Source organism: Poromitra crassiceps (assembly GCF_964638095.1).
Source record: "Poromitra crassiceps genome assembly, chromosome: 15".
NCBI classification, from domain to species: Eukaryota; Metazoa; Chordata; class Actinopteri; order Beryciformes; family Melamphaidae; genus Poromitra; species Poromitra crassiceps.
This window is the reverse complement of record NC_139634.1, coordinates 31,669,765-31,695,413: the sequence shown is the minus strand read 5'-3', so window position 1 is coordinate 31,695,413 and position 25,649 is coordinate 31,669,765. Positions and strand designations below refer to the sequence as shown.

Sequence of the window (25,649 nt, the reverse complement as noted above, 5' to 3'; positions counted from 1 at the left end):
TCAGAGCTCACTCACGCTTTTTGCTCACGACTGGAACCCACTGCGAAACAGAACTGGACAGGCTTTAGGACCATGGGGGGGGCAGGTCCTGAAAGCAGCACATGCAATATGGCAATATTATGGCTGGTTTACCTGAGCGTCAATGACGGATAGCCAGTCAACCCGCCTACAATGCAGCATAAATACAGTATAACGTTATAATGTCATATTGTCCGTAGGTTAAATTAGACTTCGTGTTTTTATCGCGATAGGCCTAGTTGCGGGGTAGCTACTACTAGCTCATCTTTCAGCTGGAGATGGAGCACATCCGACTACCAAAGGTAACCGCGGATTCCGATTGCAGTGATTACATTTTCTACACTGTGCGACCGACGGACACCTTTGGGACACCCTTTCCCCCGGCACGGTCTGTCACTCCGAGCTTTATAGGACAGTGTTTGGTTTTAACTCGGACCCTAAACCAAACACAGGCTGCATGATGGTCATCATAAGGGCGTGTAGTGCCTCGACGGCCACGTATACAGCAAGCAGCCAAATCCCTTCTGCTGCTATTATTGTCAGTGAGGTCTGATGGGCTTATAACGGGTTCTGTTCGGTGTTTATTAGGTGCAATTATGGATTCTCGTCCATCTGATGATGATGGGGGTATCTGATGCTGCTCTCTCTCTCTCTCTCTCTCTCTCTCTCTCTCTCTCTCTCTCTCTCTCTCTCTCTCTCTCTCTCTCTCTCTCTCTCTCTCTCTCTCTCTCTCTCTCTCTCTGTGTCTTCCTCCTCTAGGTGGAGAATGTCAGACTGACTGACAGAGTCTCGCCCAGGAGGTCCAGTGTGGGCACGCTCTACCTGACAGCCACACACACCATCTTTGTAGAGAATGAGACTGGGGTCCGCACAGAAACCTGGGTAGGCAGGCATTAGGACCTACTATGACTTTAGTGGGGTGCTGCACAGTGCGGGCTGGCAACAACAATGAAAAATAGTGTAGGTTTATTGTTTGTTTATTTGCACACAGTAAAATCAAGAACAAACGAAAGATACGAGTGTATAAAAAATATTGTGCAGGTAAGAGACAAGAAAGCCTAATGGGCTTATGCGAGGTCTCTTACCTCAGAAATGAAAGGTGTTACGGGTCCCGAGCATCGTCCCCAATGAAGTCAAGTCTCACTACAGTGAAATGCTACTATGGGGACTAACATCACACATGAATACAATTGGGTTCATTGCAGCATGGTACATTCCAATTCAATTCCTGCACTTGGAGTTGGAATTGCACCAAGCTCTAGGAACCAGAATAGGAGTTGAATTGTAATGACAGGAAACAGAAATGATTTCCACGAAATTCCACTAATGAGAGAGGTTGACTTGACTCGCTAAACAAGTGTGTTTCATTCCAGTCTGTGGGTGTCTCATTCTGTTTTCTGCACTGTAAAAATGCTATAGCATTTTAAAAGGTCTATGTTTGTCTTCTGTTTATCTGATCAGGTGCTTCACAGTTTGGTGTGCAGCGTGGAGAAACAAGCCGCCACAGCCACAGGATGCCCTCTGCTCATTCACTGCAAGAACTTCCAGCTTCTTCATTTCGTCATTCCTCAAGAGCGCGACTGCCACGATGTCCATGTGTCCTTACAGCGTCTCTCCCAGCCAGGTGAGTTCACACTGTGTTGAGGTGGTGGTGCAGCCAGGTGAGTTCACACTGTGTTGAGGTGGTGGTGCAGCCAGGTGAGTTCACACTGTGTTGAGGTGGTGGTGCAGCCAGGTGAATTCACACTGTCTTGAGGTGCTGGTGCAGCCAGGTGAGTTCACACTGTGTTGAGGTGGTGGTGCAGCCAGGTGAATTCACACTGTGGTGAGGTGGTGGTGCAGCCAGGTGAATTCACACTGTGTTGAGGTGGTGGTGCAGCCAGGTGAGTTCACACTGTGTTGAGGTGGTGGTGCAGCCAGGTGAATTCACACTGTCTTGAGGTGCTGGTGCAGCCAGGTGAGTTCACACTGTGTTGAGGTGGTGGTGCAGCCAGGTGAGTTCACACTGTGTTGAGGTGGTGGTGCAGCCAGGTGAATTCACACTGTCTTGAGGTGCTGGTGCAGCCAGGTGAGTTCACACTGTGTTGAAGTGGTGGTGCAGCCAGGTGAGTTCACACTGTGTTGAGGTGGTGGTGCAGCCAGGTGAGTTCACACTGTGTTGAGGTGGGTGGTGCAGCCAGGTGAATTCACACTGTGGTGAGGTGGTGGTGCAGCCAGGTGAGTTCACACTGTGTTGAGGTGGTGGTGCAGCCAGGTGAGTTCACACTGTGTTGAGGTGGTGGTGCAGCCAGGTGAGTTCACACTGTGTTGAGGTGGTGGTGCAGCCAGGTGAATTCACACTGTGTTGAGGTGGTGGTGCAGCCAGGTGAATTCACACTGTCATTCACAGTGTGAATGACAGATTTGCTGACGAATCTTGTGCAAAATGTGGTTTGCATATTCTGTTCTCTTGCTACACTTCTGTCACTCAGATTGGAATGCTTCTACTGGCCAAACTCTTGTGAGCAAATGTTGTGTCTTGCAGAGTGTTATGAGGAGCTATATTGCTTCTCCTATAAGCCTAACATTGATAAGGAGGAGAGACGACAGGAGTGGGACTTCTTGGGCCTCAAGGCTGATTACAGCAGAATGGGAATTCCAAACTCTCTCTGGAAACTCTCTTCTGTCAACCGAGACTACAAGGTCAGTATGCCCGACTTCCAAGACTAATTGTACTATTTAACCCCAATGTGGACATTGCAGTTGCTTCTTTACTTTTTTTGGTCTATTGTTTTCACAGGTGAGTGACACCTACCCAGCAGACCTCTTTGTACCTAAATCAGCCACGCCCCCAATCATCGTCGGGAGCTCCAAATTCCGGAGCAGAGGGAGATTTCCTGCTCTGTCATACTACTGCAAAGAAAATCATGTACGTTGATCAAATATTAGCTTATGTAACGTTGCCACGCATTCTTTTCTTGAATGGTTCTGCTAGCCTATTGATGACTCATTTTAATTAAAGGGGCACAATTGGGAGAATCGTAACAAAATACAGTCGGTCAGAACGTACGTTTTGAAAGCCACAAATCATCAAATCAAAGAAGCCCGACTTAGAACCAACTTCTGTAACATAAGTGCAATGATTTCTAATTGTGAAAGCCCTATGGCTGAGTCAGGCCTAAACATTTATAATCCATCCTATTCCTCTTTGATTGGACAGTTGGGATTGCTTTATGTGTGTGAGGTCAGCTTCCCAGGGTTCAGGGTCCAGTGTGTGGAGCTCAGTTAGTGCAAAGGGCTCCACTCTGGTTCATGAGCCGCAGCGGGGAGTCGCACAACAGCCCCCGGCCCTTTCCCTTGTGGCTCCTAAATGCAATATGAAATATGTGTCGTTGATTAATTTGAACAAGCAAGTCCAGGAAAAATACAGTGAAATAGTACTGGGCTGGCCCTGCCTCTCACATATTGGTGAAACCCACTTTTTCTTTTTTTCCCCAATGTCTGCAAAGCAAAAATGCACTGCTTTAAATGACCTTCATTTAACTGTCAGTTCTCACTATAGACTACTAAGGCGTGCAGGAAATGTTCCTATATAAAGGCAGAGTCCCTCTCTCTTCCTCCCAGGCTGCCATCTGCCGCAGCAGCCAGCCGCTGTCAGGATTCAGCGCTCGCTGCCTGGAGGATGAGCAGATGCTGGAGGCCATCTTGAGGTCCAACCCCCGCAGTGACTTCATGTATGTGGTGGACACCCGGCCTAAGGTGAGCCCTTTGTGGCTAAGCAGTGGCCTTTGAAGGCACACGTCTTACAGTACCGCGCTGTATGTTCAGGTGGGCCTTATTTTCCACACAGCGTTTTGCCAGCTGCGTGTGCGCACAGCAAAAGCCTGGAAAACATCCTGGCTCCACACTAGCTAATATTATGTAAAGAACATTTGGTTAAAATCAAGCCTTTTTATTATTTTTGCTCTTGCACAGATTGAACACACATTGGTGTCTGTCAAACTTGTAACAGACCTCTCTGACAATAATCACATGTCTTTCTTAGTTGAATGCAATCGCAAACCGAGCTGCAGGAAAAGGCTATGAAAATGAAGACAACTACTCCAACATCAAATTTCAGTTCATCGGCATTGAGAATATCCATGTTATGAGGAACAGCCAGCAAAAAATGCTCGAAGGTAATTATCAAGTCGTGGTGAAATTATCTCTCTTAATCACTTAAGATTTATTCTCTGTAGACCCATAGTGGTGCATTCCTCAGTGTGTCAGTAGTAGGGATGTCACGATACTAGAATTTCTACTTTGATACCAACACAGAGGAAAATATCAATACTCAATACCATTTTCGATGACAACACATCAAGAGGCATACAAATAAATGAAGACGCACACTTCTCCATAATCTAGGCCCAATAAAACTCATTAAAATCTTTGCATTTACACAGCAGATTACCCATGCTCTAGGCATCAGCCTATCACAACACGTTTAGCTTGTTGAACAGCAACAAACAACAGCAACATCAGTAGTATGTTTGATTTTTCATGAAAAGAAAAGTACTGCTGGTATAAATACTGTTGCAAATGAGTATTGTATATATAAATGTGTTTTAGTATTGATACTTATCAATATTATCTATACCTGTTGCAAATGAGTATTGTATCCGTTTCAAATTTTTAGTATTGATACTTATTGATACTTTGGACAACCCTAGTCAGTAGCGCTGCACCACGTCGGTATTACTGGAACAAATCGTATAGTTTCCGAGCTTGCCAAAACAGCACTTTGTGTTGACAGTATGTCCGCTGCGTCTTCACATTACTAAGGCATAGCAGGAACCCGCGCTGCCCCCCTGTGGCTTCCATGTGCGCTCATGCAGACTGCGCTGCAATCAGGCCTCAAATGAGCCCACAGGAGGATTTCTGGGTAATGTGCAGGGGTGCGCCTAGCAAGACTTTGAATCCATCTGGATTTGATTTCCGAGCTATTTTGGTTTCCCGGAGTGGACAATGTGGGACCTTCTCCCCCTAAGAGAGACTGAGGGCGTGAGAATGATGTGATTTAGAGTATGAACGAGTTATAGCTGCTCTTAGTTGTGATAACTCCTTGCCCCCTGGCAACCACAAGGGAAATCTCCCTCATAAAATGCTGGAGACAGTGCCTGTCCCTCGGAGACTCTCTCTCTCTCTCTCTCTCTCTCTCTCTCTCTCTCTCTCTCTCTCTCTCTCTCTCTCTCTCTCTCTCTCTCTCTCTCTCTCTCTCTCTCTATCTCCCCATTCCACACTTCAATAAGGTTTTGAAGACCCCCGCCCAGCAGGGTTAGCTCAAATCATTTTTCAGTATTTTTTTAAGTGCAATATTATTTACCCAGTAGGTACACTGTCCTGAGTGTAATAAAACCAAAGGTTGACTGAACTCGTTCACCTGCTGCTCGCTCTCCTCCCAGTCTTTAGGGCATTGAAAAAAGCACTTGCCAATGTGTTGTGTTGTGAGCGCTATCTGCTGTTTATTTTTAGACCAGACATGATTAATCAACGCTGCCAACCAGTACTATGATCACCTCTGTGATCGTAGAGAGTACTGGTTTACCATAAAGACGATCAGACCGAATAAATGAAAGCTGTTTGTTAAGTAGAATAGATAACAGATAAGGAGACAGTAGTGTACCCTGTGATGATTCCTATAGCCTACAGGTGAGAACATCACCAGAAGACATAAAAGCTGTCAAGTTTTTAGGCGGGTAACTTGAAAGCACTTGACTGAGTTGCTTTTAATAAAGACTAGCTTAGTAAAGTAACTAGTTACTATTTAGAACTATAGTGACAAAATGAAGTAACGAGATGAGAGCAAATGCCTGCACATCTGTGATTTTATAGGCCTAATCACTCGAGTGTTTATACTTTTTCTGAGCGTCCAAAATCAAAGTTGAGCGGTGATGGAATGTTAGTGACTTTGTAGCGATGTCCATCGGACGATCATAAATCGTTGTACTCGCCTAAACTGCCCTTTTCAGGTCACAGACACTGCCACAGGTCAGCACACTGTCACAGTGTCACAGGGCAGCACAGTGTCACAGGTCAGCACACTGATGTGCTCCCAGAAAAACACACGTTGTCACATCTGTCACCTGACCTCCTGTCAACAACTTTTATTGAGTGAGGAGAGAACAAATGTTTTTCTACACGTTATCTACAAGTGCGTGAATTATGAGTGTTTATATGACGACTTGTCCTCCGTAAATCTCAACCGCTCTGCCCCTGAGTGAACTTGCAAATATTTACATGGGGCGGCTTTAGCTCAGGAGGTAGAGCGGGTCGGCCAATGACGCAAGGGTTGGCGGTTCGATCCTCGCTCCCTCCCAGCTGCCGTCGTTGTGTCCTTGGGCAAGACACTTAACCCCAAATTGCTCCCGATGGTGTGTAGGCACCCTGCGTGGCAGCCTGCCGCCATCGGTGTATGAATGGGTGAATGTAGACTACCTACTGATTGTAAAGCGCTTTGGATAAAAGCGCTATATAAATGCAGACCATTTACCATTTACATTGAACCCTTCAGATGGAAAATGTAGTTCCATACTCCGTTTTACAAGGAAAACAAACCGAATGCATTCAGCTTTATCATGCAGAAATAGATGTGTATTTAATTGCCTGCCTTGCCCTTTCTCTTTGGTTATGGTTTTGTCACACCACACTAGTAGCGAGCGCACTCACCAATCGATAAAAGCTCGGGTGCGAGACACAAAACAATGACTAAAAGGACACTTAAATGTCCTTCCACAGGTTTAATCCAACATCTGGGCAATAACAGCGACAACGGACGTTTCAGCCAAACAGGCCTTCTTCAGCGTTGTGCTGCATCAGACGGAAATGACGGCTATATACAATTATATCGGAAATACAATCAATTATGCAATCAAGTATTTTACAAACACACCAAATAAACCTCGAGTAGAAGAATACATTTGTAGAAAACACGGTTATAAGAATGTTACATTCATAAGTTACTACATCAGTGGACAATAGAAGATATGTGTAGTGCTTCAAACAGGCTCTATATCAAGGACATCTGAAGTACTACGTACAAATAATTCAACTGGGTTTTGGTGCTGCAAGTGAGGTTGGTCAGCCACAACTACAGCAGATAGGATAAGGAATAAAGACCTAGGCCCTAGGTCTTTATTCCTTATAGGGCATTGGTCCTGCTGTACCCAGTATAACAGGCAAGATAAATAAATATACTAGGAAATATATAAGAAAAACTACAAATAGAAAAATAGTAATTTAAAAGAATCTAAAGAAAACAGCCCAATAATAGTTCCTATTGAGGCCTTTGGGATATTCTGTCTGTATGGTATGTATCCAGAAGGCTTCTAACAGAGCCCTGTCTCTGTTACCACCCCTTTTCAAATGTCCACCAAATTCTATACCCTGGAACCTGAGAGAGCACACGTCGTGTCCCACTGAATTAAAGTGTCTAGCTACCGAGGACTTTTCATCTTTGTTCCTAATATTGCTTTTATGTTCAGAAATGCGGTTTTTCCTCTCTCTCTCGTGGTTTTACCCACATAACAAATGCCGCATGGGCATTTCAAAAGGTAAACAACAAACTTTGTTTTACAGGAAATCCTACTCTTGATAGGAAACTTTTTACCAGAGTGTGGGTGTGAAAATAACTCGCCTCTGATCATAGCATTACATTGAATACAGTTAGAGCAAGGAACATTCCCATTGGGCAAATTAGACAAAAAAATGTGAAGGGCGTGTGTAACAATCAGGTCTGACTAACATATCCCTCCAGTTCCTAGCTCGTTTCTGTGCAAAAATAGGGGGCTCCTTCACATACTGTATACATGGCCCACTTGGGGGTCACTACGCTGTATATGCCAGTGTTTTAAAATACATCTTTTTATGTCCTGACAAACAGGAGAAAAAGTTGTGGCACAGACAATATTAAAATCATGGACAGAGGAGGTTTTAGGGAAGGGATCAAAGATAGACCTTTTGAGAGGATGGAGGTTTCCTGTTTTGCTCAGAAACGAGCTAGGAACCTGAGGGATATGTTAGTCAGAGCTTGATTGTTTCACACGCCCTTCAATCTTTGTCTTATTTGCCCAATGGGAATTTCCCTTGCTCTAACTGTATTCAATGTAATGTTAATGAAGAAGGCCTGTTTGGCTGAAATGTCCGTTATCGCTGTTATTGCCTAGATGCTGGATTAAACTTGTGAAAGACATTCAAGTGTGCTGGCTGTTCTATGGTTTTGTATATATATATATATATATATAGATAAGATATATATATATATATATATGTGTATGCATGTACAGTATGTGTGTGTGTGTGTGTGTGTGTGTGTGTGTGTGTGTGTGTGTGTGTGTGTGTGTGTGTGTGTGTGTGTGTCAACACTGACTGGGGTCATGGTGAGGCTAAAAGTGGTCGGTTCTGATAAACAAGGTATCCTGTTGGTGACCCACATTTTCTCCTGCCATGCACAAGTCAAGTTCCTTATAAATGCATGTATTGCCTCGAAGGTTCATATTGTGAGTTTTAATAAAGTCTAGTGATAAGGTATGCTCCGTGTTTCCGGCCGCTGAGACAGCTGTGTTGTGGTTGCAGTGTGCGAGCTGCGTTCCCCCTCCATGTCAGACTTCCTGGAGGGTCTGGAGAGCTCAGGCTGGCTGAAGCACATCAAAGCTGTCCTAGATGCTGGCATCTTCATCGCCAAGGTTAGTCTGGAAGTAAATCCCTGCTGTCTGCCTCACCACTGTACCCAATATTGGATTGTGTGTGTGTGTGTGTGTGTGTGTGTGTGTGTGTGTGTGTGTGTGTGTGTGTGTGTGTGTGTGTGTGTGTGTGTGTGTGTGTGTGTGTGTGTGTGTGTGTGTGTGTGTGTGTGTGTGTGTGTGTGTGTGTGTGTGTGTGTGTGTGTGTGTGTGTGTGTGTGTGTGTGTTATTTAAGAAGGGACAATACACAGTAATTAACATTAGCACTTAAGGCCACCATGTAAATGTGTCAGATTTAGCAATACTCATATACCGTATATATATACAGTATATATATATATATATATATATATATATATATATATATATATATATATATATATATATATATATATGTGTGTGTGTGTGTGTGTGTGTGTGTGTGTGTGTGTGTGTGTGTGTGTGTGTGTGTGTGTGTGTGTGTGTGTGTGTGTGTGTGTGTGTGTGTGTGTGTGTGCACCTAAGTATAAACAATGACAAGCACAGACAAAAGCACAGTCCTTGGTAGGTTGATAGCATATTAAAAAAACACATTAAGAGAAAAGCTACTGTACAAGAGCACATAAGCACATAGGCACAGATAAAAGCACACAGGCACAGACATAATAAAACGATTACATAACCCCTACTCTACAAGCTCAGACAAAGGCACATAAGCAAACATACTAAAACAAACAAACAATGACATAACCACTATTCCAGATTATGATAGCATGTTTGATTGTCTACTGTTTTGGAGAAAGAGATGAGAGATGGAAATTTGATCATCTTTTCCGTGTTTGCATACACTGGCTTTTTATGTGGACCAAGCCTTTCCTATGTGTGCTTTTACTTTTTTGTTGACATCAAGAAGCAAATTCCGGTCAGTCAGTCAGTCAGTCAGTCAGTCAGTCAGTCAGTCAGGTGTCCGATGCATCGCTTCAGTCCATACAGAAAATATTTTTCTACAAATCATATCTGTTGTCAGTCAGTGTTGTGCAAGTTCACACTTCACAAGAGATAGCTCGACGTTCAGCTCACACAGATTAAAATGAAGTAGTTCATGTTCATAGTTCACAATTTTCAATTTTGAACAAAGTTCACATTCCCTAAAAATTAGCAGCTCACTTTTTTCAAGTCCACATCGCTGTGTGTCTGAGCCCTGCCCCTAGAAGAGAAGAGAAGAGAAGAGAAGAGAAGAGAAGAGAAGAGAAGAGAAGAGAAGAGAAGAGAAGAGAAGAGAAGAGAAGAGAAGCAGAGAGACAGAAGTAGCGTGGCGACAGCAAATAGATCACAGTACTTTGTTGCTGTTGACCATGACATTTTCTTTGACCGCCTCAAATCGTGGGTCAGCATTGAGGACACAACACTGAAGTGGGGTTTGGCTCCTACCTCTCTAATGGAACGGGGACTATTGGAAACCCTTCTTCAGCACACATTACCTGAGGAGTCCCTCTTAGGTTAATCTTAGGTCCCATCTTAATGTTGCCATAAAAAGTGTTATATAAATAAAGTATTAATATTATTGTTGTTATTACCTCCGCTAACAGAGTTGGCCAGGCCTGCAGGTTATGTTTTCGCCACCGTAACAACCAGGGCCGCTGCTGGCCATTTGGGTGCCCTAAGCGTAATTGTTTTGTGGTGCCCCCCCCCCCCCCCCCCCGCAAAACTTTCAATAACTGTCAAACGAAAGACTGCAAATTCATTAATTATGAAGGATACTAGTGTATCTCACATTACATTACATGTGGCAAACAAACAATTGTTAGAATTACTGTACATGTCAGCAAACAAGCGATTGTTAAACTGTACATGCAAGCAGGGGCGGACTGGGATCATAATTCAGGCCGGGCATTAGATACCAAGGAGGCCAGGCCGATACGGGCCGACGTGCGTGCCGGCGTCCGAAGGGCGGCGGCGAAAAATTTGGGCTGTTTGAAGCCCAATTTGGGCCGTTTGAAGCCCAATTTGGACCATTTGAAGCCAGATTTGGGCTGTTTGAAGCCAGATTTGGCCCGTTTGAAGCCCGATTTGGGTCGTTTGAAGCCAGATTTGGGCCAGTTGAAGCCCGAGTCCAATTTTACAATGAGATGCACCCACTTTAACCCTGAATAAAGTAATAAAAACACTAGTAAACCAGTAGGCGGCGCCTGGCCTGCTGTTCAGTGAGTGGCCTGACTGAGGGCACAATTTTTTTTTTTTTTTTTTTTTTTTTTTTTTTTGTGTGCCCTCAGTCACATGATGCCCTACGCAGTCTGCGTGCTCTGCGTAATGGGGTGCGGCGGGCCTGGTAACAACAACACGCCAACAGACTTGGTTCTGTGCAATTTGTCAGTCTGGCGATCTGCCTCCTCCTCGACCGATCTTCTCCAGGTCTGTTATGGCTTCCCAACTCTTCTCCTCCCCTGATGATCCCAGTAAGTAGGCTGTGTCCCATCTACCCCCCCACGTTCGCTTCTTTACGTTTTGGCTGATGAGGTTCTGGTTCCCACTTGTTGCCATTGGGGATCTTCTCAGGCCACCTGCTGTTCAGGATATGTCGTAGGCATCTGTTGACGAAACTCTGGAGTTTGTTGTTGGTGGTGTTGGTCACTCTCCATGTCTCAGATCCCTACAGGAGGATTGCTTTCACGTTGGTGTTGAACATTCTAATCTTGTGTCGGACGGACTGTGCCTTGGAGTTCCAGATGAGTTAAATGCGTGTCGTGTCGTGTCTTGCCTTGCTGATTCGATTCTTGCCATCATCGTTGTCTGCGCCGCCATCTTTGCTGACTGTGGTCCCAAGATATGTGAAGCGGTCTGTCTCCTTGATGTTCTCTCCCTGTAGATGCAGTGGAAGCTCCTGCTTGTTGTTCATTTGCACAACCTCCACCTTCTTTGTATTGATCTTCAGGCCAGTCTTCACTGCCTCTTCGGAGAGTCGTGTCAGCTTTGACTGTGCGTGTTGTTGTTTGTGGGAAAGGAGGTCGACATTGTCTGCAAAATCGAGGTCTTCAAGTTGTTTGATGAAGGTCCACTTGGATGTCTGTGTTACTGGCCATGGTTGCTCTTTCCATGATCCAGTTGATGACCATCAGGAAAATCATTGGAGACAGCATGCTGCCTTGCCTCACCCCGTTCTTCACTTCAAAAGGGCTGGTTAACTTCCCGTTGTGAATGACTTGGCACCGACCAAGCTGGAGGTAACATGGGGGCGCGAATCTGCTACCCTCATGGGCAGATGGAGTCCTCATACAGTTGCTGGATGATGTATTTCGGAGGAATCCCATACCCTGCATATATGATATCATATTTGCACTTTTACAACATGTTTTTCAAATATTATTTTGTTAGCTAGCCGTTAGATGCCCAGAATGTGCCATGGGACTGTACAGAATGTGTATTTGTTGTGTGTGTGTGCAGGCTGTTGCAGAGGAGGGGGTCAGTGTCCTGGTTCACTGTTCGGACGGTTGGGACCGTACTGCCCAGGTGTGTTCAGTGGCCTGTGTGCTGCTGGACCCCTACTACAGGACCCTCAAAGGACTCATGGTACATACTGAACATTTGCATTTATTCATTTAATTTAGTAGTAGTGAGGAATTGCATCTAAAAAAAAGAGTGCTGTGCTATAACGTCTCAGTTGTGTGAGTGGCACTTAATTAATTTCACTTTAGGAACACTTCAGATCCCATCGTTTTAATTGCAGGTTTCAAATTTCTCGTGGGCATGGAAGCACGTTGATGTGGACACACTGTTCAATAACGTTCTGATTGTACTTGACAGAATACCATGCGGGGCGGGGGGGCGGGGGGTGATTATGGTGCTGGATCATAAGGATTTCCTCTGGCTGACTGGGGATCTGCCAAGAGGCAATTCATGAAAAGTAAATACACACAAACGACACAAAATAAAGAAATACACAAAATAATAGAAAGGCTTTTTGGAAATGCCTTTAGGGTCAGAAGAAAATCAGCCCACACGGGGGGTGAGGAGGTCCAGCCTTTCTCCACGGCTTAGCTGTGTACAATGTCTCGCTCTGAAGAAACACATCAAGATCTATACAACAGTCAGTCCTTATGTCTCAGTATATGCATGTCTTTTTCCTGCACTTAGGTTCTCATTGAAAGAGACTGGGTCTCATTTGGACACAAGTTCTCTCACAGGTCTGACTCCAAATTATTATTTTCCAATACTACAGAATGGCATCTATAATGTAGATCTGTACATTTGATGGATCCTATTGTACTCACCTCTCCCCAGATGCAACCACCTGGATGGAGACCCTAAGGAGATTTCTCCCGTCATGGATCAGTTCCTCGAATGCGTGTGGCAGCTGATGGAACAGTTCCCCTGTGCCTTTGAGTTCAACGAGAGGTTCCTCATCGCCATTCACAGTCACATCTACTCCTGCCAGTATGGTAACTTCATTGGCAACAACCAGCGAGAGAGGATAGAGCTGAGGTGAGATTTAAGCCTGTAGCCACTAGCCACCATCAGTTTCTTCTCCCTTTCACAGCAGAGATATCCGGTCAAAGTGATGCCTCTGAGAAAATTAGATTAACTATTGGAAGAGAAGTGAAAACCAGTAGTATATTACATTACTGGGCTAGTGTAAATTATAGAGATTACGCCACCCTAGAGACACAAACAAGCATGTTCTAAATCAGTTTCTTTTTCACACATTTGATTTTGAAAGGCAAAGTCCAACTGAGAATGAGTTGTCCATCTTTCTCTTCCTTGCTTTGATTGACAGACTACATGAGACGACCCACTCTTTGTGGATGTATCTGTGGAAGGACCGGACAGACTACATCAACCCCCTGTACAGGCCTGACCACAGCCAGACTCAAGGGGTTCTCCGGCCAGCTACTGCCCCCTACTGTTTTAAGTAGGTTATCACAAACTACAGATCTACTAGTTATCATTACACCATTTATTTTCCCACAAATTCTAAGTCTGAATTGAATAATAATATGCAGACAATGCAGGTTGTCCTTATTTGAGTATTATTAGACTGCATTGTAAAGAATTTACACCACCTGTTAATTAAACTAAATATTCGGACGAGGGTTGATAAGTTCATTTCAGAGTCTAAGATCTCTTTCTTTGTAGATTCTGGCGAGCACTGTACAACCGTTTCGACAGAGGGATGCATCCTCGGCAGTCTGTAGAGGACTACCTGATTGCCATCCGAGAAGAGACACAGCAGCTCGAGGAGCAGCTGGCCTCACACAAAGAGGTAGAGTTTTATATTCATACACTGCTTCCCATTAGTACAAATGTGTGCTTCTGGTTTATCTCTGTTGTATTCGTGTCTGACTAAGCTTACGTTACCAATAGAAAATCACTAAGCTGGAGAAGGAGCAGGGTTGGAGTGTTGCCCGGAAAGCGGCCATCTTGGATAAGAGCCCCACAACATGGGCTCCTAACTCTGGCAACAGCCTGGCTCTGGCCAATACTCCTCAGGACTATGCCGGCGGGGTCATCACCAGCAGCCCCTGTCAGCAGAAAGCACCAGAGAGCAGCCTGATCATCCTGAGCCAGACCTCCGACCCCCACCTCTCCAACAATAGTGACCCAGAGTCTGGCATCGCAGACCTCAGTTGCTTCAGCGAGGACAGTACCAGGGATCCTGACTCTGATGAGACTGCCTACTCTGCTGCCTGAGTACATGTAGAATTTGGTGGAGCCGGAGGGTATAGCAGCTTCCAGTTGTCCAGAGGCCCTTCGAACAATGACTATATTTACATGCACAGAGTAACCCGGCTATTGGCTATACTCCAATTAAGTCTTATTCGGGTTAAGCTGTTTATTTGTTACTTGCACCTTTGATGCCCCGTCTCGGACTATATCACTGTTACCATGAATAAGCCAGTTAACTGTTGTTAACTGTAGACGACTGTGGTCATTTCTGTTACAGGTGAAAGAAATGCTGATCCTAATAGAAATAGCAATAGTAAATATTGCTGGCCAGCATGTTTTTTTTTCCATAAAAATGTACCCATAACATTTTGCACAGATGGCGCAAAACCAAACTGAAAGGAGTATGATTTTTCCATCCCACACTAACCTTTCAAATATCGGAGTAAGCCGCGCATCTTCTGTTGGAGTTTGAGCTTAATCAGGTTATTTTAACCAAGTTATGGCATATTTGTTTTAGACCAAACCGGGTTGCTGTAGTAACCGGGTAAGAACATAATTCTCCACACATGTAAACATAGCCAATGTGTGAGTAAATTGATGATAAGTGCATATGTGTATATTTTAAGCAAGCGTGCTTTTTACTTCATGTCATGCTAAAAGCTATTGGGTCATCTTTCATATTCTTAATTTATTCATTAGGCCTATACAACATGAATTACATTTTTTTTATTAAGGCTTGCAAAGGGAATTATTTAGCAGTACTGTAACTGACTTGCTGGCTACAGACAGGCAGTTTGGGTTCAGCATTTCACCTCAGTCTGGCTTGAACCACCAGAAACATGCGACTCCGTTCTATCCATCCACTTGAAAAATGCCCAATTCAAATGACAAAACGGGTATTTCATCACGAAAGGAAATATTACAAAATATCAACTCACTTCACACACAACCATGTTTTGGAGTCATTGCATCACTGTAACCAATGGTCTGTGGCCTTATGGCTGGCAATTAATTTCTGTTCACTGGCTATTTGAACTCTGGAGTGTAGACCAAGATACTATATCATGTGATAATAACCATGTTACAATATATCATTTTGAAATGTGTCTGTAGACTAGGTAACTTAGAGTTTTTGATAAGACGACTTTATAATTGGTACATTTCACCCAATATTAAACACCACATTTTGAATTGCAACATTCATGACCAAACCAAATTCATACCAAAGGGAATCCATGGTCTACTGGTATAATTGTGCATGCTGTAAATACTGTATGCTTAGCTTAACCAGCAGACTAGAGCATGTGAAGACACAAATATACTGTTGCTTTGGGCAGAAGATCATTTTCTGAGTATCTGTGCCATCTCTCTCTCTCTCTGCAGAACAATCAGGCACTGTCCCAGGCACTGAGGTTGTAACACTAGATATTGCACTGTGTTCCCCGTAATAGAACTCTGTGCATTAGGCTTGTGACAATATTCCAAACTGTTAATGCATAGATCATTAAGTAACGCATGTTAATGTATTTTTGTACTGTGGCACATTTATTTTGACAGCTGTTATCCTGCTTTTTGCATGTTGTATAAGTAGCATCAAAAAGGTCTAATGTAGCCTACATCATACAGGATTTTGGCCATGTATGTATGAAAGAGCAGTGTGAGTGGGTTTACTTGTTCTAATCTCGTAGACCAAACCAAATTTGTCAAGCTGATCTAAATGCAAAATTGTGTATGTGAAATAAATAAATATATATTATTGTCATCATCTTATTATTATTATTATCATTATTATTATTATTATCTGACCTTATTATCATCCAATCCAGGCACGTGCTTATGCCAGTAGGTGCACAATCTTGCTGAAGCTGACCATTTTAGATGTTTACAACTGTAGGGCTACAATACAATTAGTTTCCTTCTGTTTGTCGGGGCATCAGAAGCCATATCAGGTCAGTCGGTTTTGCTTTATTTGTCAAGTGTAAACTGATAACACTTACTATGATGCCTAACTCTCTCCAGCGCTGGTACAACGCTAAACGAAGTGTGGAGATCTGCTGGCCAAGCGAGACTTCTTCTGCCCTACGAACTTTAATGGTATGGTAACGTTAAAGTAATTTGGCATGGGCCTGTAGCCTACATATCTGTGATTCTGCATGCAAGAAAAGTGAAACCTTGCCAAATGATGTCTTTGTGCAACCTACCAAAGCTGACAACAAAACGTAATTTAGGCTATTGTTGACTGATGTGATGAATACCAGATTTAATGGCGTTGTCAACCAGTTTCAGAAGGCTATCACTAGGCAGCAAGACACGTGGGTGTTAGTTGACTAGACTAGACTGTAAAAATAACATAAATAATCATCATCATCAACACATTTTTAAAAGTCCTATGACTCTTTGATAGCCTTTCCTTCCTTCTTTCACACAGTATTTGGCTTGATTCCCAGAAGATGTCTTTCTTTTTCCAGGGAAATACAGCAAAGGGCCTTTCAAGTCCAAAAATGGAGAGGTAAGGGGGGGAGCACTGGACAAAATAGGGACGGTCTTTACGCACGCATACATTACATACATGACGTTTTCACTTTACGTGATGACGTGACGTCGTGTTGTAGGCTCAGCTATGATGGCAGCTGTAGGTTGACATCGACACAATACTGAATATAAAACTATTTAAAAGTTAGTGAAAACCCCCGACACAAGAGCGTAGATCAAATTTGTAGTTTGGAAATAGTACAGGCGTTAACATACCCGCCCAGTTTGGGGAACGGTAAGTTAGTGAAGCCACAGTGAGCTTTGCAGTAACGTTATCCAAGTGGCGCCGATTGTGTATTGCTGCTCCTTGCATGTTTTGCACACTCCTGTTTGGCTGTCGACATATCTGTCTTCCCAGGAAGTATGTCAAAACTGGACATACCCCCCACCTGGTAGCTTCTATTGTAATGCATACGTTAACTATCGCCAGTTCTTTTAGCAGGCTAGCTAATTGCTACAGTTAACCTAGCTAGCCCAAATTGCTGCTGAAAACTGCCTACGACGGGCTAACGTGAGCCAGCTAACGTTACGTTTTCAGCTGATGATGGACTGTAGCGTGCCCTTGATATCAGGGATAGACAGCCTCTGTGGTCAAAGAGTGCATGCTCTTATTTGACATGATAGTTAACATTAAGCAGCACATATAAGAAAAAAGTAGCACAGATTGCTCTGAGATCAAGTTACCCCTCCATTGAGATCTAGCATCTGATGAAGAGGGGTTTGCATGTCCTGCAGTTCATATTTTGTGTGTGGTGCAGTCTAAGCATTTTCAACATTGCTATGCATGTGGAAGTTATGTTTTAAGGTGTTTTCTCTCTCTTCATTGCTTTGCATGTAGAAGTGACACTATGCCCGCAGCTACTGTGGATCACAGCCAAAGAATATGTGAGGTTTGGGCCAACAACCTGGATGAGGAGCTGAAGAGGATCCGACATGTTATCCGAAAATACAACTACATTGCTATGGTGAGTCGTGCTCATAGACTGACGGCGCATACTGGACTGATAGACATGCAGATATCCCATTGATTGTTCAGCTCACCCCCAGATCATAATGGGTTTCTTTACGTTTACAGGACACAGAGTTCCCAGGTGTGGTTGCCAGACCGATCGGAGAGTTCAGAAGCAACGCTGACTATCAGTACCAGTTGCTGCGCTGCAATGTGGATTTGCTCAAGATAATCCAGCTGGGCCTCACGTTTATGAACGAACAGGGCGAATACCCACCAGGAACATCAACATGGCAGTTCAATTTTAAGTTTAACCTCACGTAAGATCTCTTTTCTGACTCTCTTCCTGAATTTCTTGTGTTACATTCGAGCGCATCTATGAACTTATGAGTATTTGGTTAAGAGTTTAATAACAGCATCACATGAAAAGATTATCCCACTGTATGCACATTTATTAAACTAGAATTAACACGATTTAGTCTGTCCACACGTGTACAGTACAGCATCGCAGCTGACTCATGACTCAGCAGATGAGTCATAAGGGAATGTGCTTACATACGGTACTTGAAGGTTATTTTTACCCTATTTTACAGTATGTTATTGTTGGTATGCAGTGCTTTATACTGTATCGTAATTGTGCTTTACATATGTGCAGTATATGTATAGATATGTATGTATATATTCTACATAGTTTCTGTAATGTGTCTTTGTTTTGATTTGTTCTCTGTGTCGTCAGAGAGGACATGTACGCACAGGACTCTATTGAGCTCCTGACCACTTCAGGGATCCAGTTCAAGAAGCATGAGGACGAAGGCATCGAGACGCTGTACTTTGCAGAGCTGCTGATGACATCAGGAGTGGTGCTCTGCGAAGGCGTCAAGTGGCTCTCCTTCCACAGGTATTCTGCTCTTAAAATACGGCCTTATTTATGCATAACACCGGCTCTTCTACGCATCCCAGGTTGTGAGTAACAGCGAATCTATTGGAACTTCAAAATTGTGTTTCCCAGGAACCAGAGAACTTATGGTAGATATCCAACTGTTTTGGAAATGTATTTGAAAATGTGTTCATAATCTTCTATTCAATTGGTTGAGTATTTAATCTCAAGTTTGGTTCCTGGTAGAAAAAGTCCCATGTGATGGTTGTTGCAAACCAAAACAAGACTTGGTACATAGAAAAACAATGTAAAATAGTATATAGAAAATGTAATTCACATTAGCCTCTTTATTCAGACAATCAATAGTTTAATGTACTCATCACATACATTTTCATTTATGGCGCATAAAATAATTTGTTCAACAAAAAAAGTGATATTTAAACACAGACCTGACACATAACCGTAACGGGTAGGAATAGTCATGGAAAAATCTGTTGTTTTCCTGTTTAACTCTGATTATCAGTCAGTAAACAAAAGAACAACAACAGCATGGTCAACAAATCCAGTTGAACAGGAAAAAGATAGAATGGAAATGTGTTGTTAATTCTGGTATCATATGACTTCATTTGACTGTGTTGGCTCGTCATTGAAAACAAACAACAACAACAATATAGCACATGGATTAAGCTGTAAATGCCTGGAAATATATGCGTCTGTAGTTTGTGTTATTGTAATAGCAAGATCTGTTCACAGAATGGGATCTGTTTTACCAAATAACAAAATCTTTTCATGTCATTATGAGGGGGGAGTGCACAATGCAACAAATTACAGATAATATCAGGAAACACATGTAGTTCAATGAATGTTTTCTGAGCAGACAGGACTCATCTTGTCTCCAGACAGATATTTTGTTTCTTGTCATAACAGCATAAGAATATTGTTCTGTTGTAATAAGATATTCTTTCTCGAAATAATGAGATGTTGGTGTCCTTAGAAAACATTTCAATAGAAAAATCTCATACATACAAGAAAAGATTTTGCTCTTACAAGAAAACAGGCATACGGTCAGCAAGATAGCATTTTTTTGCTACCAAATAAGCTTTTTAAAAGGCTGCATGCCACAACAAAAACAATACTTTTTATTCATTATTCATATACATTTTTAATCTAATTGGCGTTTTGTTTGTTATTGGTTCATTATTGATTTATTGAACGTCTTATTTTGTTATTTCTTATTGATTAGTAGGATGCTAATTTTAAAACATACCATAGATCCAGATCACAAGATCATTTTGGGACAATGGGATATTGTATTTTGTGCAGAGAATCAAGAGATTTGGCCTGCAGTGCAGAATGCATTATTTTTTACAAGACAACGGAAGCCATTCTCTAGTCATTTGCCCGTGCATGTTTAGGGAAGTGTAGCAGACAAGAGGGGCAAACGGGACAGGAAGAGAACACACGACTGGAAGTGAAAAAATAATAATCAAGAAACCTGCTATAGTTTGCTTTTTGAAAACATGAAAAGAGATGTGTGTGTGTGTGTGTGTGTGTGTGTGTGTGTGTTTTTTTTGCAGTGGCTATGACTTTGGATACCTGATCAAGATTCTGTCCAATGCTAACCTGCCTGAGGAGGAAGTGGATTTCTTTGAGGTCCTGCGCTTGTTCTTTCCGGTCATCTATGATGTCAAGTACCTCATGAAAAGCTGTAAAAACCTCAAGGTAAATTAGGAAATATGACATCCTACAGCACAACACACCAGCAAAACTCACACAGTCCACTGGATGAAGCTTCACGCCTTGATTTCTGTTCTGATCTCTCCTCGCGGCTTTGACCGGAGGAGTAGAGCTTGAGTGACTGACAGTGTGCTGTTTGACAGGTCGGGCTGCAGGAAGTAGTGACTGACAGTGTGCTGTTTGGCAGGGCGGGCTACAGGAAGTAGTGACTGACACTGTGCTGTTTGGCAGGGTGAGCTGCAGGAAGTAGTGACTGACAGTGTGCTGTTTGGCAGGGCGGGCTACAGGAAGTAGTGACTGACACTGTGCTGTTTGGCAGGGCGGGCTACAGGAAGTAGTGACTGACACTGTGCTGTTTGGCAGGGTGAGCTGCAGGAAGTAGTGACTGACACTGTGCTGTTTGGCAGGGTGGGCTGCAGGAAGTAGTGACTGTGTGCTGTTAGGCAGGGCGGGCTGCAGGAAGTAGTTACTGACAGTGTGCTGTTTGACAGGGCGGGCTGCAGGAAGTAGTTACTGACAGTGTGCTGTTTGGCAGGGCGGGCTACAGGAAGTAGTGACTGACACTGCTGTTTGGCAGGGCGGGCTGCAGGAAGTAGTGACTGACACTGCTGTTTGGCAGGGTGGGCTACAGGAAGTAGTTACTGACAGTGTGCTGTTTGGCAGGGCGGGCTGCAGGAAGTAGTTACTGACAGTGTGCTGTTTGGCAGGGCGGGCTGCAGGAAGTAGTTACTGACAGTGTGCTGTTTGACAGGGCGGGCTGCAGGAAGTAGTTACTGACAGTGTGCTGTTTGGCAGGGTGGGCTACAGGAAGTAGTGACTGACAGTGTGCTGTTTGGCAGGGTGGGCTACAGGAAGTAGTGACTGACACTGCTGTTTGGCAGGGCGGGCTGCAGGAAGTAGTTACTGACACTGTGCTGTTTGGCAGGGCGGGCTGCAGGAAGTAGAGACTGACACTGTGCTGTTTGGCAGGGCGGGCTACAGGAAGTAGTGACTGACACTGTGCTGTTTGGCAGGGCGGGCTACAGGAAGTAGTGACTGACACTGTGCTGTTTGGCAGGGCGGGCTGCAGGAAGTAGTGACTGACAGTGTGCTGTTTGGCAGGGCGGGCTGCAGGAAGTAGTGACTGACACTGTGCTGTTTGGCAGGGCGGGCTACAGGAAGTAGTGACTGACACTGTGCTGTTTGGCAGGGCGGGCTGCAGGAAGTAGTGACTGACACTGTGCTGTTTGGCAGGGCGGGCTACAGGAAGTAGCCGAGCAGCTGGAGCTGAAGCGGATCGGACCTCAACACCAGGCTGGCTCGGACTCTCTACTCACAGGCATGGCTTTCTTCAAGATGAGAGAGGTGGGTTCTGTGACGGTCCCAAATCGTATAAAACACGATTTCCCTTGCCTCTTTGATTATTATATAAAAGAGTTGGATGTGCTAGCTTAACATCGTGAATGATCAAAACGCACGGTCGGCAACTAAATCCACACAATCCATATTAGAAAACCGAGCCGTTAAACAAGTCACTTGGACTCCTGTAAATTTGTGGCGAAGTAGACTTAACAAAGTGAGCAGTTGAGCGGTTTCCCCTTCCTGTTGCGGTCTTTAGCTGCCGGGTCCGTGGTGTCTCACATTTCCCTCTTGAAATGGTTAGCCAATCAGAACAGAGGGGTCATTAATATTCATGGTTTAGGCACAGCAACAGACACAGCCTGTTCTTGGTAAGGCTCAGAGAGATACTGGAAAATGAATGTGAATTGAGAGTGTTTTTGGGACATGACACCACACACAGCTTTAACTGAACCTCAAAACATAAAATAGAGAAACACTGGAAAGTGTAGAATTATATTATTCTCAATAGTAAGACGTGCAGTAGAAAAGTATTATAATGTCAAGTAATTTTATGTTGATTTCATAACGTGGTGAATGCATGAGTCACGACGAGTACATGAGAGCGTTTTGACGCTGTTGAAATGTGTATTTGTTGACACAACGGGGGTAGGCTAGCTCATACCACAGACTACCAGTCATTTGTGCTAACTGCACGCACAGAGAAGAAAGGGCCATCTAGTTTCTCTTCTTACTATCGAGAATATCGCAAAATGTTGGCATGTTCCTTTAAGTTGTGGAGAGAGAGGTTAGGTTATGTGTGATAATGGATGAAACTCTGGAGAAGAATGACTCTTGACAGTTTTTAACTACTTTAACTCTGCAGCTATCCAAGTTGCTTTACAGTGTTGGTTGCCATCATCAGTCGCTATATATATATTAGGCATCTCGCGCGTGCTCTATGACTAGGCTCGGCCGTAGCTCACTTGCTCTTATGACATCACTGATGACCAATGCGTGTCGCAGCCTCGCCTGCTCTATGACATCGTAATTAGGGCAATCGCCTAATAAAAAAATCCGGCTCCGTCAGGTCACCTGCACAGCCGAGGGGCGGAAGCCATCGTCTCCGTCTGGTTCTTCACGATTCTACCTACTTATACTCCCATCACTTATATAGCCTCACACACTGATGACATCACTGAACTATAGCCTCAGCCTTAGGGCAATCAGAATTTGGGCAATTAGGGCAATTAATCTGTCCTAATTAAAAATAAATCCGGCTCCGTCAGGTCACCCACACGGGGGCCCTTTACACACCCTGAAGGTTTCAGCCCGATCGCACGTGAAACGTCATAGCTGTCGCCGAACACAGAACTTGAAACAAACAAACAAACAAACATTGCCCACATACTAAATTATATATATATAGATTGGGGGAGGGGGGGGGGTGGTTCTGTTGTAATTGTGGGGGGTATTATTACAGCTGCAATAGACTAATGCAATAGCATAATATTATTATTTCATTATAGTTTGGTTTGTACGTCTGACAAAAAAAACAATCAGGATTAGCTACAACGTAACTAGCCAATAACAGCCAACAAACATGGGTCATTCGGGTTCTACACTGTGCTACAGTATGTTGCTCTGGTTAACGTTCCGTTGATGATGCTTAAAACTGCCTACTGCAGCTTTAATTATACTATGTATATTTATGCATGCATGTATGTGAAGGCATGTGTATACATCTTGTTTTTAATGTGAACCCCAGGAGGAATAGTCGTTGCTGTGGTAAGAATAAGAAATAATGGGGTTATTTGTCAATGGTTGCATTTTTCAGAGAAAGAGCACCATCTGAATGAATTACTATGCAGTTCATGATCTCAGTATACATAGATGTACTGTATGTTCTCAGTATCCTGTGTCCTTTCTTTTTTTTTTCTTCTTCTTCTCGCAGATGTTCTTTGAGGATCATATTGACGATGCAAAGTACTGTGGTCACTTGTACGGGCTGGGCTCTGGCTCTGCGTACGCCCAGAACGGCACGGGGAATGCTTACGAAGAAGAGGCTAACAAGCAACAGTCATGACGACACTCTGAAACTCTCCCACCCCGCGGGATCCTATCCCTCGAGTCGAGCTGTGACGGCTGGATAATAATGGAAGAACAAAAAACCCCACAAACACATCATTTAGGAAGCTGTTTCTCATAGGCTCTGCTCACTTTAGACAGCTGAATATGATGGTCAGTAGGGAAGGGGGGGGGGGGGTGGGGACACCGCTGTCCTCACGCACGCTGGTGTGTGAATTTAGTCTTTTATTCCTACGAAGAAGCACCATTTTGGAGGGTCTGGTTGGTTCAGTTACATTTAACATGAAACGTTTGAAAAAGATGGGATTTTAGTTTTCCTAAAATGTTCTGTAGAAATTTTTGCACTTTAAAGTTCTAACCAGATCCTGATTTTATAAGGAAAGCTGAAAATGTTTCTGGTGTCCTCATCTTTGTTGCCTTCTCTAAGTTCCCATTTTACATTGTGACATGCATCTTTACGACGACGACAACCTTATTTCACCAAGCTCCGCCTTAATATTAGCTACATTATCTTTTAAACCTTAATTTATTTTGATCGTCATTACTTTGATTGAATAGTTGCCCCCATTCAACTACACTTCAGAATGCTACTCCCTGCTCAGCTCTATGGTTTCTTGTGTGATAATCAGAGGGGGAGTGTGTTTATGTGCACACCAATATCCCACTATACTTGGGAACACTCAGCTATATTGTTTTTGAGTAACTCATGTAAAACATATCCTGTTTATAATAACCTGAATAAGCTCCAATCCTGGTATTTACATTTTTCTTTTCTTTTTAGATGGGACGCTGAGACAAATGAACACCATTCCCATATGCTGTTTTCTTTTTTCTGTCTGCATTTGCTCAGTTTCTATGGTAATATTCAGATTTATTTAAGTATACAGGCACATTTATGATCAGGATGAGGATGCATACAAACAGCTTGGGAAAAAACACCTCAACCGGAATAAATGTGGAATATTTTGTGCATGTAAACACCCTCATTGACAGGTACATTTGTACATGGCTCTACTTGGCCCTGCACTGATTTCGACCCTACATCGGGTGTGCACCAGTTTTGCCTGATCTAAATAAAAACATAAACCTGCCCACTGTAGGAAGTGCTATGAGGTGACCGTGAACTTCTCTAGAGCATAGTTTTCATTTTTAATTGAAATGAAGGGTTTTGTAGAGTTTTAGTTTTGTAATAAAACAACTTTTACTCATTGGGGGAAAGCGTTGCTTTTTACCGTGCATCTTAACTTGAGAACTTTGTTTCGGGGGGAATTCGGTTCACTTGCAGTTCTGGCTTTTGAATGACAGTTTTGTGCCGTTTTTCCTTTTGTATTGCTTTCCACTTTATTCATGCTGCCTAGAACAGCTGCATGTACTAAAATGTTTGAATAAATGCTGTGTTGTTGAATAGTATCTTGAAACTTCCATAGGTGTGTGTTGAAGTGTATGTTCACAACTTATTAACCTCCTTAAGTGTCAAATATGGATCATATTTGAAGCAACTCTCACTTTTATTTCTTCATCACACCTTCCACACTATGTAAACGAGTCATGTTTAAAAAGAGAAAATATGCAATATACGAGAGGATTGTTTTTAGATTGTTTTGTAAATAAAGGCTTGAAACTTTTCTAACAAAATGTTCTTGATTGCATCTTTAAGTCCGAAAATCCTAATTGTGAAGCGCAACTTTCTCTTTCAAATCACTTCAACAGTCACAGATCAAGTTTAAAATGTGGATGTTGTGTGATGGGTGAAGCTTGTTGCTTCAATCCCAGCCTCAGAAATAAGAAGTG

At 43.3% G+C, this 25,649-nt stretch overlaps 2 protein-coding genes across 2 annotated transcripts; both read left to right on the top strand.

The window, feature by feature from the left end:
• Positions 1-296: 296 nt before the first annotated feature.
• On the top strand, positions 297-14,382 carry mtmr7a (myotubularin related protein 7a; the record flags this gene model as incomplete). The annotated part of the gene is made up of 14 exons (XM_083651358.1): positions 297-320; positions 778-900; positions 1,480-1,642; positions 2,543-2,700; positions 2,798-2,926; positions 3,622-3,756; positions 4,043-4,175; positions 8,611-8,720; positions 12,139-12,264; positions 12,829-12,878; positions 12,976-13,176; positions 13,469-13,603; positions 13,828-13,954; positions 14,056-14,382. 14 exons carry the CDS (start codon positions 297-299, stop codon positions 14,380-14,382), a joined length of 1,941 nt encoding a protein of 646 aa, XP_083507484.1.
• A 3,356-nt stretch (positions 14,383-17,738) lies between these two features.
• cnot7 (CCR4-NOT transcription complex, subunit 7) lies at positions 17,739-23,935 on the top strand (the record flags this gene model as incomplete). Its single annotated transcript, XM_083651450.1, has 6 exons — positions 17,739-17,855; positions 17,966-18,159; positions 18,576-18,737; positions 20,294-20,438; positions 21,687-21,797; positions 23,725-23,935. The coding sequence occupies 6 exons, from the start codon at positions 17,739-17,741 to the stop codon at positions 23,854-23,856; spliced, it is 861 nt and encodes a 286-aa protein (XP_083507576.1). The 3' UTR covers positions 23,857-23,935.
• Positions 23,936-25,649: the final 1,714 nt, after the last annotated feature.